Source organism: Helicoverpa zea, chromosome 18, assembly GCF_022581195.2.
Source record: "Helicoverpa zea isolate HzStark_Cry1AcR chromosome 18, ilHelZeax1.1, whole genome shotgun sequence".
NCBI lineage: Eukaryota > Metazoa > Arthropoda > Insecta > Lepidoptera > Noctuidae > Helicoverpa > Helicoverpa zea.
Window position 1 is genome coordinate 10,181,250 of NC_061469.1, and position 14,906 is coordinate 10,196,155.

Consider the following 14,906-nt stretch of genomic DNA (forward strand, 5'->3'; position numbering starts at 1 on the left):
TTATTGCATCATGTTAGAAAGCATTTCATCATTATTTTATTATAAAATTTCACCGTTTTCATATAAATTATAAAAGCAGGTTTTTTTAAAAGTACAATTTTACTGAAGCTAATATCGTAATATATAATCGTACCAAAAATAATATTTTTCACGAGAAACAAAAAGTAACGCATTTTTTGTGAGGGAAAAGACCTATCTGTCTTTAACTGTAGATAACGTTACCGAAATTTTGTTATTGAGACGCCAGTTATTGATAGATCAAAAGTAACAGTAAAACTCTGGTAGCTAACCGAGTTTAACTCTTGGTAGAGTATTGAGATCGGCCGTAAGTCAACTGATTTATTTTTCTTATTAGAATCGATATCGACAATTTCACCGCTCAAAAAAGACAGACGTCACGCTCACGCACGTCGTTTCGCATGAGATATTTTTTATAATAGATAATAATTTTATATCAATATTCTAATACGTACATATACACAAGACACTCAACGCTTATGTGCAGAATTTACGTAATATTATGAGCGTATCATCATTTATAAGTTCAACTAAGGGCAAGGTCATTCTTGCTACGGTTGCTGCTCTTCACATGACAATATACTTCGCTAAACCTTCGTTTTTCAAGAGCGAAAGTTCGACAAAAAGCCAAGTTACTCCGCCGAGATACTTACCTGAGAAGTGAATCGACCTTGAATTTGCCGCGAACAAGGAAGCACGTAAACCGGCTGTGAAATAACCTATTGATTGATGATTTATAAAAGTGTAGCGTCGATAGCTCCGTTCTTAGTCCGTAATATTGGTAGCGTGAGGAAGATGAGCTCCGGAAGATTCAAGGTGTTCGTGACCCGCTCTGATATGCCCAAGGGTGGCATCGATATACTGAAGAAAGAGTAAGTTTCATTTGTACTGTTCAATATTTTGTTCCATGATTTACAACTTTACATACCATGCAAAGCATACCATCGGATTTTATGTTCAGCTGCCTGTTTCATACTACATGTAGCTCTTCCTTTTCTACAGTTGTACAAGTAAATCACTTCTGCCATATGGAAGTTTATGAATAAAATTTAAGAATTTATTTATTGAGATGGAGGCAAAATTGTTTCTGATGACATAAAGCTTGATTAGCCTATTCACTTATGTTCCTCTGTTGAACATTGTCTAGCCTCAGTTCTAGAAAATCAGAATTTAATTTATGGCTTATTTATTTCCAGGTGTGATGTAACAGTATCAAGTCACCCTTCTGTAATGCCTAGGGACGAACTTCTTAAATCTGTGGCTGGTACAGAAGCTATCTTCTGTTCCCTAACAGATAAGATCGATCAGGAGCTGCTGAACGCGGCCGGGCCAGGGCTGAAGGTAGTGGGAACTATATCTGTAGGCCATGATCATATTGATGTGCCCGAGTGCAGGAAGAGAGGCATCAAGATTGGATACACACCTGATGTACTTACTGATGCTACGGCAGAGTTAACTGTGAGTATACTATGCTTCCAAAATATTTTACATATTGCCATATTCCACATGAAAAAGGTTGCAGGTCCATCCAATATGCCTGAAAATAACAAATCTGTTTTTAGGCCAACAATCAGTTTTTATTTAAGTGCGATGTTTACCTAGGGTTAGTATGTAGTGGAGTAAATAGGTAGACAATATATAAGAAATACAATACAAGGAAGTACTTTCTAAGAGTGTCAGTAGGGGTAGTACATAAAGGAGTATACAGGGGGAGTATATGTAAAAGGAAATTGGAGGGGCGAGTACCTACATAAGGAATAACATTGAGGCCATTCATTGATTCATAATAGGACAAAAAATGGTAGTAAATAAGGGACTTTTTCGAAAGAGATCTTTTCCTCTCTTGAGACGAGAAGAATTGTTTGCAATAATTTTTAACTCTTTTATTTCCAGTTAGCTCTACTTCTGTCGACATCTCGCCGTCTACCAGAGGCTCAGCATGAAGCACGCACCGGTGGCTGGAAGTCTTGGGCTCCGACATGGATGACGGGCCCCGGGCTCGCTGGCTCCACAGTCGGTATCGTCGGCTTTGGCCGCATCGGCCAGGCCGTCGCACGCCGAGTCAAAGCATTCAACACTAACAAAATACTCTATTTTAATCGAAGTGAGAGACCAGAAGCGCAAGAAGCAGGCGCCATTAAAGTCAGTTTTGATGAACTACTTTCACAGAGCGACTTCATTATATGTTGTGCCGCTTTAGTTCCTGAAACCAAGGAGATTTTCAACAAGGCAGCTTTTGAAAAGATGAAGAAGACGGCCATCTTTATTAATACCAGCCGTGGCGGTACTGTTGATCAGGATGCGTTGATTGAAGCTTTGAAGAATAATACTATAAGAGCAGCAGGGTTGGATGTTACTACCCCTGAACCTTTGCCTTTGGATAATCCTCTGTTAAACCTGCCTAATTGCGTGGTGTTGCCACATATAGGCAGTGCAGCCATAGAGACCAGAGATACAATGAGCGAACTCACAGCAGAGAATATATTAGCTGGGCTTAAAGGCAGCGGAATGCCTGCAGAGTTGAAATGAAAATAGCAAATGTTAGATAGATTAATATATTTAACGTATTGAATTTTTTTGTAATGTATATTTAATAATTTAATATATTATATTTTATCGTTAATTTGTCTGTTTTTAGTATTTGGTTTTCCGATGTACTGTTACAGGCAAGAACTTGATGGGTTTTCTAGTGCCATCTAGACAGGCTAACAAATAGGTTTATGAGTTAGTTATTCCTTCAAACGATAGATGGCGCAGTTGTGCCTGACTTGAAGTATTAACGAAATCTTCCCATTATCATGAGACAGGTCAGGAGGATGATGATGATCTTCCATACCATTCTTACATGTCTAAGGCCATGCATAATTTATTATTATGTTTGCTGGTAGAAACTGTCACTTGATTTGGATCTTATTGTTTTTCTCCTGAAGAATTAGTTTGCCCCTACTGGGTTTGGGGGAAAATGCAGGTTTGAAAAAATGGTGAATTTGAGGAATCCTATTGATGAGTGATCTCATGAGAAACATTCATGGGATTTCCTCTGAAATCTAAACACACAAATTTTCCAACTTCTCTCCAGGTAAACGTAGTCTACTAAGCTACATTATTTTACAAAACCTGGAGGGTAGAGAACTACATTACAAGTTAACAAAACCAGTTACTAAAACAGGTGAAGTTAGCATAATCATCTCACGAAGTGGGGCGAAATACCCGCTTTGCTGCCGTAAACAAAACAGGCGTAGTGAAACTTTTTGTTTTACTCTAGACTGGTTGCTTATGGCCATTGTCCAAGAGCTGGGTAGTACAGGATACCCGTCAGTCGGTGCGCCGCCGTGCAAGCGAACGGACGTGCACGAGCGAGGCTTAAGAACACCTCGATTGTTTTCTATCGAAATCAGTCTCGGAAAGTGTTGTGTATGCATTTGGATGCAGTGGACTGAGGTAAGTTAATGGATGAAGATGTATTGTTAGCTAATTAATTGTTTGATTATGAATGGGTTTTAAATTGATTTAATAAATTTGGATGTAAGTATGAATAAGAGCGAAATGCAGGGGCCCGATTCTCCTAATTTTACTTAAGCGCCATTCGATTGACGTTCGACTCGATTCGACTGAGATCCAATCCCGACTCGATTACGATTGAAGCGTATGTGGCATTCCGCTATTTTTTCTTTGAAATAAACGTTTTTATCCTTTTCTGTCATTCAATAATGAATCATTTTGTCTGGAAATGATTTACGATTGCAAAATGATTGTACAGCAAACTGCCGTAGAGATCAAAATCATCAAAATAGCAGACCAATCGCACACCAATCAAATGTCAATCGAATACGATTGGTCTTTTATTAGTAGCAGAATTCCCGATATGGTTAAAACTGCTATTACGATCATATTGCGATTCGATTTCTATTCGATTTTGACATTATTAACTTAGGAGAATCGGGGCCCTGTTCTTACCTATCAATGGTTTTTTTATCGCATTGCTGATCTGCGCTACTAACCGAAACTAATGTAATATTTTATGTAAAAAATGCACCTAAACATTTGACATTTCAGTATGTTACCATATTATGATTTAGTTAGACTGAAATAATGTTGAATGTAATTCTGCAAGCACTGTTTTAAACGTTTGCGGTTGAAGGGTGTGACAACAGTGATACTCATGCTTAGGACAGCAAATAGTTTTTAAACAGCTAAGGCGATTGCCATATACTAACGTATCTGAGCCACCACCCTGCATACCAGCATTCAACAAAAAACAGCATCCGAATCGGTGTACCCGTTTAAGAGCTGCGGTGCCACTGACGGTCCCTCTTTTTGCGCCGGGGTTTAAAAATGACATGTACTGAAAATCGGAATCATTGTTTGGAACGGGTCTCCTGAGTATTGATTTGATTCGAAATCGGAATTGACACAGTCAAGAATATAAGCCACTTTTGGTTTAGACGCCAAGAAGTTTACCAGCTCAGGTTTATACCCTGAGTAACCATTAACTGATAATAACCAATAGGATTGCTAACTTCTGCGAAAAATAATAGATATGTACCGATCTATTAGCGATAGATTTCACTGCTGAAGAATTAGAAATTGTAAAACCTAGATTACTGAAACCAGAAGAGTGGGAAATATTTGTCATCTTTATAGACAGATCATCGTTGCTTACGAATGGACCTCGTTTAGGAGTTCAATTTAGTTAAACTATATTGACCTATACCGGCAAAAAAACCCCACATAAGAGACAGAAGTAACCTATGAAAGAACTTAAAAGGTTACATTAGAAGATACTCTTAATGATATAAAAATTACTCACACGTTACGGAGAAGTTCAAGGTTGCAGTAGATGTATTTTTCCAATATCAACGAAGTACTAGGAGAACGTGATGATTCTATGTGTTTTTCACGCCTTAACTAAGGACCCAACTAATTAGCGAATTTAACTAATTATCGACTTTCGTGAGTTCTTGAACGTGATTCACTTTCCGAGACAACAAGCAGTCGTCGCGGGAATGCAAACGGAATTCATTAAAAGTGTGATCAGACTTTCATCTTGTTAGAGAGGAATCTAAACGTAATAATAATAAAGTAAAGTAACGCACAAAAATCATACCGCCGGAGCTCGGAAGCACTGAATAGTTTGATAAAAAAACCGCCGCGATGACTTTCTACCGAGCAATTAGAAGATTCGCACACGAAAGTGCAGTGGAAGTATTTAGCTACGACAGTATGCGCCCGCGCCGGGAAACGCACGATTTATGTGCGCGTCAACGCATACTCTCTTAAATTTTTGATGTGCTGCCGTTAAAATTGTTTTAATATGTTGCATGCAGAGTTTTAAAATAATTAGGTTAACTGCTGCCTTATAGCGTTCTAGAAAAGACCGTGATTTATTTTGTTACAACCTTCTTTTACATAACCTTTATCAAACACTGGCAGATTGACCGTAAAATGTTTATAACGCCATATGCCTACATGCACTTAAAAAGTAATTGTTTTATTTATCAGAGATTTTAATGGCTTTCACTGCTGTTTTTATGTTGAAAACAGCCATTATGTAATCGATTTGGTGATTTATTTATCGTAAAAAAGAAAGAGGTTTTATGTAAAAAACGTTATGCATGAAACAGGGGAAGCAGAACTATTGGTAACAATACGACAGGGCTCATCTAAGGATAAGCATCTAAAATATATTTAACAAAATAATTTAATTCCTAGGAATAACATGACTGCTTGATAGTTCACGTGGATTAACAAAATTGCATATTATAAACGCGATGCAGAACAACGCGTGACCATTTCGACTTTTGCATTTTCTAATTTGATTGAAATAACTGCAAATAAATTCTAATAGAGTTGGTGTTAATTTTGACGGGTGGATTGTTAATCCTGTGTTACGCTTGGTAACGTATTCAAATGCGATTTACATTTTGATTGGGAAAATCAGTTGTTGGTAAAAGCGTGTGCTGTCTTAGATTTCCCTACTTTATTCTTTTTTCATTTTTGTAATGGTTTTCCCGTCCTTCCTTATCAAAAGCCCGTGATTATTTTACCCGTTCAATATTATTGTTGGGCAAACCATGTCATGTTCTTAAACTGAAACATCAATTTTCTGAATGAATAGGCAATATTTTTTCTTAGTATCTGCGTTTATGAAGTCTAGACAGTACCGCCAGTCTAAGATCAGCATAATTGCCTGTTGCCAGAATATTCGTGGGTGTAAATTCTCAATTAAGTTGCATATAAAGCTATAAATCACTGAGACATAATAGCGCAGGCCGTGGCGGCAATTTATTGAATAAATTAAGTCTTTTCAATGTGATCCACATTGTTCATATAAAATGTAGTAATTATTGTGATGGATTGAATTGCTTTTGCGGGAATAATTAAACTCTTTATGCCTATGATCGGGCATTATGGATATCATGTCGTATTGTTTTTTTATAGGTAGGGAATAGACAAGCACCATTCAGTGGATTCCTGAGGATGGAATCATGGAATACGGCCTAGAGCTAGACGTCAGTAGCACTGGCGGGAAGATACTTACCTATGTCGCTGATTGGTCGCCCTATACAGATACTGAGATAGATTGAAGACTTTGCCCACTAGTGGGGTCGGACAATATAATAAAAATAAAAGATAGACAAGCAGGGGTACCAGGGTAGTCAGTCACGTTTTTTCATCAGTTTTAATCTTCGAATTATGTGTTAGTTTAAATACATTAGGAGTAGAGGTAGGTTTCAAGTTTGATATTTTCACATCCTCTTTCAAATCCTTTATTCAAAGTCATATGAGGATACCTACACATATAATTTATATCAGGCATAGCTTTGCCGGCAATATGGCGAACACAAAGCGCTTGAGATCCTGTCAAACAGGTCTTACGAATATGGGCGTGTCAGGCAACTTGTGCCTTCGCGACTATGTGCCATTGTGTAAGCTTACTCCTTGCACACTAGTGGAGCTAACTCTTGATTTCATTTAAGGGCTTAGTACCTTTGGAACCCAGCTAGGTACCTAATGTACTTTAATTCTTTGCGACCACGGAGGACGGAAAAAAAATGTTCTCCATGTTTGCTAAAGAACAATATTATAAACTATTAAAGACCTGAATATTATTAAAGACCTATTTATAGTTTTGTTCAAAAAGATGTTCAAGATAAGTACTCAGAACTTGTTAGAATCGTTCGCTAAAAAACTGCTGGATTCGAAAAGGTTAACGCCGCTCTAAAGTCAAGGGTCAGGGATGAGATTTAGAAGTGTCCAGAGTACGAGAATGGTAGATCAACCAAGTCAAGTCTTAGGACTTTGCTCTACATTTGACAACATATTTTTTTGGGAAATCATCTAATGACCCCTCCCTCGGTGGACACAGCGTGAGCATAATGTTGACCAATTGACTGCGTGACTAAAAAAGTTTTATCAAAAAAATATCATGTTCAAGTGTCACTTATCAAATATGTAGTTTTCTTTTGTTTTCGAGGCATTGAGCCCGATGTGTCATGTACACTGTCAAAACATCGATGTATCGATTAAAGCGATTATAACGATATTTGCATACCTGCTTCATTAAAAAACTAGTTTTTTAGCGTTTCAACGAAAGTGGCTTTATTTATGTAGCTTATGTAATGCGGTGAGAAGTTTTACAATAAAATTATACTTAGTTTCATTTAATTATGACTGAATAATTATGTGCGTAGGATATTTAATCTGTGTCAAAATTATGTCATCATTTTGAGTTAAATCTAGTTACTATAGTTCGGCCATTCAGAGAATGCGTTCCTGACACGTCGCGATTGAACTGACGACGTAACTTTGCAATGGCGTTGCAGTTACGATAAAAATATTTTTGCTGGTTGTTTACCGTTTTAACAATTGAGGAGCATTAAAACAACATTATTATATCAATAATCAATGAATGTAGTTACGTCGTCAGTTCAATCGCGACGTGTCAGGAACGCATTCTCTGAATGGCCGAACTATAAGTATGCAGTTTAATAACACTAGAAAATCCGATTACCTCATGGGACATTTCAAAATTCATTTTGTTTATGGTTTTTCCTATTTGATCTCCACTATGATAGGTACCTATAGTCTGATTTGCGGAACCGTATTCCAGTATCAATTTTATTTCGTTTTTCCACCACCGCCAGTTATACGGGTTTTACTCATGTCTGATTTTATAGATAAACAAAACCTGTATATTAGTCATCTGTGCGATTATCTTACTTAAGTTTTGTAATACATATTAAAAAACTAGCTTCTGCCCGCGACTTCGTACGCGGATCCTGTCCCTTATGCCAGCGACTACGGGGTCAGCAAAATCAAAGATCTGAATCGTCTGATATTGAATTTTAAGGGCCCGTTGACTTGAAAACAACGGAATACGCATAGCCATTAGAAATGTTCCATATATCTAATTTTTGTACTTTAACGGCAAAAGCACAGCAGACTAAACAAAACGCTGAGAACTGAACCGCAATAGACGTGACCATAGGGATAAAAGTAGTGATTCTAATTAGTCCGCATTTAAGTTGTGTGTGGCAAAAATATTACACGTATTATTACGTAAAAAAACATTAAATGTTACTGAGATGACAAAGTCGTGATGACTTAGTGGAAGTCGTGGAGGTTTAGTGGGTAGAGAACCAATCTCTCAAGTATGAGCGTGCGTCTTTGATTCCAGGTCTGGCAAGTACCTGCCAATGCAACTTTTCTAAGTTCGTATGTACTTTCTACGTATATTTTGGATACCAATGACCGTTATTTGGAGGGGATGTTAAACTGTAGGTTCCGGCTGTCATTGAACATTCTTGGCAGTCGTTATGGGTAGTCAGAAGCCAGTAAGTCTGAGCAGTTTTACCGAGGGGTGTTGGGTTGAGCGGTTAACCGGGTTGTGGAGGTCAAATAGGCAGTCGCTCCTTTTAAAACACTGGTACTCAGTTGCATCGTGACTGGAAGTCGACCCTAACATAATTGGGACAAAGGCTCTTGAGATAATAATGACAATAATAATGAGATATAAGCATCGCAGGACATCTGAGGCTGATGACGGGGAGTAGCGACCCCGCGGGGCATATATACTGAGTTCTCCAGGGAGAGTATACTGTCCCCCATCTCCGGCCGGTCGGAGTGAACCATGACGGGGGTAGCTCTCACGCCTCTGGCTTGGCTTGACCATCCAGAGTGAGCAGGGTTAGTAGCCCTGCTCGGAGGATAGGTGCCTCGTGGTAAGTGACCCACAGGGAGCGCGTAATCTGCGTTTAAAATCCGCCGAGGTATCCTCACACTTCAGCCGCTCATGTCCCTGTTGCCCTTTTGTTGCTATTCAGTGACAGATTCCCGGGGGCCCAGTAAGTGAGCTGGCGAGTCTCCACCTGCCATTTTTACATGTATCTAATACATTGTCATCGGCAGGTGCCATAGTTCCCGTAGTTTCCCCATTCCTAGTCCATTAGCATCCCATCACAATAACCCAAGTAGTATTCATTCACAGTTAGCAATGGTATAGCACAGATTGTCTTTTTTTTAACGACGTTCACCGGGGATTGTCCTTGGGTTCATTTCTATAGTGTATAAAGGGATAATTGTCGGTTTTGTGTCACCATTTCATTAAAGTTGTCTCAAAAGGGCTTCAGCGTGTTGGCTTTGGCCTCACGTTGGCTCCCAAAAATTCGGAACTCTGTAGTCTGGAAGACTACAGAGGTCTGGAAGAGACATACAAAATAATAATGAGATATATATAACGCAAAAAATTCGGAGAGTGGGGGCTCGTGACGCCACGTCTAGGTAAGAAAAAATACGTGTCCATTATTTTAGGGTTATCTAAAAGACGGACTAATTACTTTTTTTGATTCACCATACCTATTTCATAACATTCATTTCTATACATTTCAAGTGTAGTATTGCTCTTGAAGTTCCACATCAGGTGTTCCAGATCTTCGATGTTTATACGTCAAAAGAGAGAGTGCTTATCAGATTGAACCACTTTTGCTAAAACGTCATATCTTTATAAGCTATAGTCTAGCTGGGCTCCTGGGTTTCCACATCAGGTGTTTTACATCTTCAATTTTTATAAGTCAACAGAGAGTGCTTATCAGATTGAACAACTTTTGCTAAAACGTCATACCTCTATATGCTATAGTCTAGCTGGGCCCCTGGAGTTCCACATCAGGTGTTTTAGATCTTCAATTTGTATAAGTCAATAGAAAGTGCTCATCAAATTGAACAACTTTTGCTAAAACGGCATACCTGTATATGGTACAGAGAAGCTGGGCTCTTGGGGTTCCACATCAGGTGTTTTAGATCTTCAATTTGTATAAGTCAATAGAAAGTGCTCATCAAATTGAACAACTTTTGCTAAAACGGCATACCTGTATATGGTACAGAGAAGCTGGGCTCTTGGGGTTCCACATCAGATCTTCAAATTTATTATCTCAGCTGAAAATGCTCATCACATGAAACAATTTTTGCCATGACACCATTTTTGTATCTTTTATAGTTTTGTTGGTCTGTTGGTGTTCTGCATCAGGTCTTCAAGTTTCGAAGATAAATTATAGCCTATATGTTGACCAGGCTTAATACTGACACAACAAAGAAAAAATCATTGAAATCCGTTCAGTAGTTCGGAAGATTAGCGTGTACAAACAAACAGACATACAGACATACAGACATACAGACATACAGACATACAGACATGTAGACATACAGACAGAATTTTTTTTTTGGATTTGTGCTCCATTACTGTTTCTAAACCCCACCCAATTATTATTTTTATAATATATTCAATTCAATGTACAGACACAGTTTTTTTACAGATTTATTATATGTATAGATAACGCGACAATAACTGAATCGAAAGATTATGTACAAAAAAACACCTAAAACCAGACAAAGCTGGTCAAAGCTATAATAAAGAGATAAATTACCGAAAGCGAAAACAGTCAAAATATACCAAAATAGTTGTAACAATGGGCATCACTTTCGACTAGTGATGTGCAGTTGTTCCCACGTACCGATTACCTGTTCCGTATGAGCGGCCGAGTGAGCGATAACGGTGTCCACAACGGACAAACCTACATACACACGCACATAGAATAATCTGCGAAACAAGTGTATCGGGAGCGGGTATATGGAACATCAATTTAGTTGATAAAGTAAGCAGGGATTTATAGAAGTTGCATAATTTATTTGACATTCAGAATCCCAGAATCTTTATTACCTTTGTCTAATTGCCAAATTGTGATTGGCACTGCAATTTTCGCACATGTAGAACGAGAACTATTCTTTGCAGCTAGGCTTAAACTGTCTTTGTTTCCGCTTCCGTTCAAGATCCTTGGTCTTACCAATGGTGTAATAGTTACTTACGTGGTGGACAAGATGATACATTTCCCATTCACTGAAAAACATTAAAATAAAGTAAGGCTATGTTCTAAATCAATTCCAACAGGGTAAACTGTGTTAACCCATGTATGTCATATCACGATGCATCTGTTTGCATTCGGCCCATCGACCCGTACTTCCAGTCATAGAAGGTCTTGGCACAGACCAAGGCCGTTTATATCATCCGCCATCGTCGGATGAACGTTTTGTTTTGCCGATTTTTGACATGCATGATGCAAGTTATTTAAATTATTTGCAATATGTACTGATGAAATTATGTTTTATGTTTATCTTAAATAGGTCTTATGTTCTTCATGAAGGACGCTTTGAATATCATGTTGGAATTGTTGGATGTAGAAAGCACGCTTTTTCGGTGCTCAGTACTTGTTTAGAAGTCTTGCAGTTTTATCGCAGAAGTATATTTATTTCAGGAATTTGGAAACTGGTCATGTTTTTTGTTAAAAGATTTATCACCTGATGATAAGATTAAAAGAATCTTGTGATAACATTGACATCAGAAGTTCATGATCAATGATAAATAGGTAAGTACAGATACACCGGAATTGCAGATTTTTATATAACCTCTCGATATTGTTTTGTTTCTTATTAATCAATTGATTTATTGTTAAACTTTTTGTTAATGGACCTTCAATTAACAATTCGACGTGGTTATTAACTTACGTATCGTAACTAAAGGTGGGGCCACATATTTGTGTTTTTATATACGTTTACTTTCTTAGCAGCGGGTTTGGGTACTTTTTCTTTAATGAGCAATAACTTTTACCGTGTTTTAATGAGCAGCAAGGTGCCTGTTAAGGTGTCTACACACCAAAGCCGCAGATGCCATGCCGGCGGCACAGCCCGGCGGCCCAACCCGCCGGCCGTATTTTGTACAATCATGCGGCATGATTGAACAAAATACGGCCGGCGGCTTGGGCCGCCGGGCTGTGCCGCCGGCATCAGCGGCTTTGGTGTGTAGACACCATTATGTAAGTTCGTAGTTAGTATTTTAAGCTTCATTGTTCTTGAATGAGTTAATTGGTTACAAGTGATGTTCAAATATGTGACACACGTCTCATTGACTTTTTTCTTCTTTGATGATTGTGACATTCAGTCTTCAATTAAGAACTTATCTTTTGTAGTGTAGTTAGGTAAATAATTTTCGAACGACACACCTTCACTATTGAAGGTAGAACTAAAAAGATGGTCAAATTAAATGTAAGAAGTAGTATTGATAATGCTTATTGACTCAGCTGCATCTTGTGACTGGAAGCCAACCCTAACATAGTTTAGGAATAGGCATGTGAGATGATGATAGGAATAGGTGTGCCAAACAGGTTCCTTATAAAACAACATAGGTATCAAAATTTGGGTGGATATCAAATAAAGGTCATATTTGACTGTTTCGAAGAGGGCATGGCAGATTAGTCGGTACCGCCTATTCGATTAAAAAATTACTAGTGGTGATCTCACACGGCTGCGCTCGAATTTGTGGTTTTCGACCAAAATGGTGATGTAACTGCCTCTTATCTGCATTTTCTGTTTGCCTCAGGGTTGTCTAAAGTCCCAAACTCAACAAAGATTTATTCACTTAATACTACTTACATCATTTGATGTGGATTGGATATTTGGATAGTTTTATGCTTGATGAAAGACTGAAGACAAATATCTCGATCGTAACTTCAATAATTGGTGAATGTTGAGGACAGTTATACTGTCGGGTATTTTACGATCAGTAGGTATCTTTATTCTTCTTCCCTTGTTCACCTGCGATATAGAAGAAAATTGCAGATACAGGCGATGCTAGACTGATCACATCAGAATTTCATCAAGTTTTCCTCGTTCACCACGTTTTGCCAGCCCTGTCAGCCCAGCTCGCGCAGTCAGCCATGCATCCAGTAATTGGACCGGTCGCCATTATGTTACAAAATGTTTATTTTATATTGTGTTTGTGCGTTTCCGCAGAAGCGTTTGACGTCTATATCAATGTACGGTGCAATACCTGCTATAATGCAGAAGTCTGCATATCAATAATAAATATCACCTTTAAGTTGAACCGTTGATAAGATATTTAACCTTTTCTCGAGCCTTATGGACACCTACCTGGGACGCAGTGACTCCTTAGAACAAACCTTTAGGATCGTAATTCTATAGCTAAAACACACAAAAAGTTCAAAGTTAAAATAACTGATTTACAAGACTTCGTGGAAAACATGTACCTACCTAACTTAACTATGTACCTCCCTATCTAGGTTCGTCAGCATTGTCTCCATATCCCGACATCGTCTTCCGCTTATGGATAGTTCTGCGCATGCACAGGTACATACACCATTGTATGATAATCTGAATCCTGTGCGTTGAATTAATATTCCAAGTTATTTGTAATGTCTGCATTATTGACAGTATCACGGTAGAATTCTTACTAGTCTGTTAAGCTACAGTTATAGCGCTAAGCACAATCTTGAGCCTTACCTATAGGTACCTACTTACTATTATGGTCATGGACCATTTCCAGCAAAACATACTCATCTAACCTTTGGCATAAAAGAAGAGTTCCATTGTTAGTTTGCTTGAGCGCACTAATCTCTGGATTCTCTACCAATTTGAAGAAATATTTCAGTGTTGATAGACAATTTATCGAGGACAGTTTAAACCTAGGCTTCTCATCCGCGATTCTAAAATCACGAAAACATACTAAACCCACGAACTCATACTCATTTTTTTATTATTGATCAGGATTATTTCGGCCTACATTTGTACTGCCCGAACAACAGTGTCAACTTTTACATCAATTTTACCTGAAATGGCTACCTTTGATCCGATAATATTATTGCTTGTGATCCAATCTCTCCATTGTACTCGAAACAATCGGATTCCTGAGCTTGAAACAAATATCGTACAACATTGTTCGTCTGTTTGTCTGTATTTTGTCGAGAATGGGGAATGACGTGTCTTTAGCGAAGCCGTTTGCTATATATAAAAAAAAAAAAACAATTTCGTCAAAATAGTTTTTTGCTCAGAACGGTTGTTTTATCTCAAATTCATACATAGGTATGTGTTCCCTGCATTTTGCGCTGATCATCTGCAAACCATTAAGCACCTTGATGGAGTTGATAACAAGGTTTCAGCAACCCAACCAAATAATATCACCACATACCTATGTATTACCTAATCCGACCTATGACAATGAAGGACCACTCGAATCATTCAACAGTCAATACAATTAACAAATAGCCGTAATAGCACGACTAGAGTCGTAGAACTTTGACATCGTAACCTAATCATTAGCAATCCCAGATTGATGTCATTAGTGAATGAACACTCGTGACATTGATTGGTGTACCGTTTTCATCATGATGGGACCACCATGTGACTGATCACGAGTGAGGCCATTTCAATAAGTTCTGTTGATGATGTCTGTGAATTGAAGCATTAATTTATAGGTATGTTTGTTGTGTCATAGGTTGGTCAATCGCTTTTAATTTGCCATTCTAGAGGAACATCTTCTAGAA

At 38.1% G+C, this 14,906-nt stretch overlaps 2 protein-coding genes across 3 annotated transcripts in view; both read left to right on the forward strand.

Annotated features, from left to right (window-relative positions):
- Window positions 1-384: 384 nt before the first annotated feature.
- On the forward strand, window positions 385-2,641 carry LOC124639020 (glyoxylate reductase/hydroxypyruvate reductase). The gene is made up of 3 exons (XM_047176233.1): window positions 385-890; window positions 1,215-1,476; window positions 1,912-2,641. The coding sequence occupies exons 1-3, from the start codon at window positions 748-750 to the stop codon at window positions 2,545-2,547; spliced, it is 1,041 nt and encodes a 346-aa protein (XP_047032189.1). The 5' UTR covers window positions 385-747; the 3' UTR covers window positions 2,548-2,641.
- A 682-nt stretch (window positions 2,642-3,323) lies between these two features.
- Window positions 3,324-14,906, forward strand: part of LOC124639201 (SH2 domain-containing protein 4A-like) — a 62,898-nt gene continuing 51,315 nt past the window's right edge. For both annotated transcript variants that reach the window (XM_047176460.1, XM_047176458.1), the window contains exon 1: window positions 3,324-3,459. The gene's annotated coding sequence lies outside the window, so the exon portion shown is untranslated. The remainder of the gene's footprint in view (window positions 3,460-14,906) is intronic.

Excerpts from the sequence above, each read along its gene's own strand:
- LOC124639020 (XM_047176233.1), top strand. The coding sequence starts at position 748 with ATGATTTATAAAAGTGTAGCGTCGATAGCTCCGTTCTTAGTCCGTAAT. Across the intron at positions 891-1,214 it reads ATCGATATACTGAAGAAAGA|GTGTGATGTAACAGTATCAA; the intron begins GTAAGTTTCATT and ends ATTTATTTCCAG. Across the intron at positions 1,477-1,911 it reads ATGCTACGGCAGAGTTAACT|TTAGCTCTACTTCTGTCGAC; the intron begins GTGAGTATACTA and ends TTTTATTTCCAG.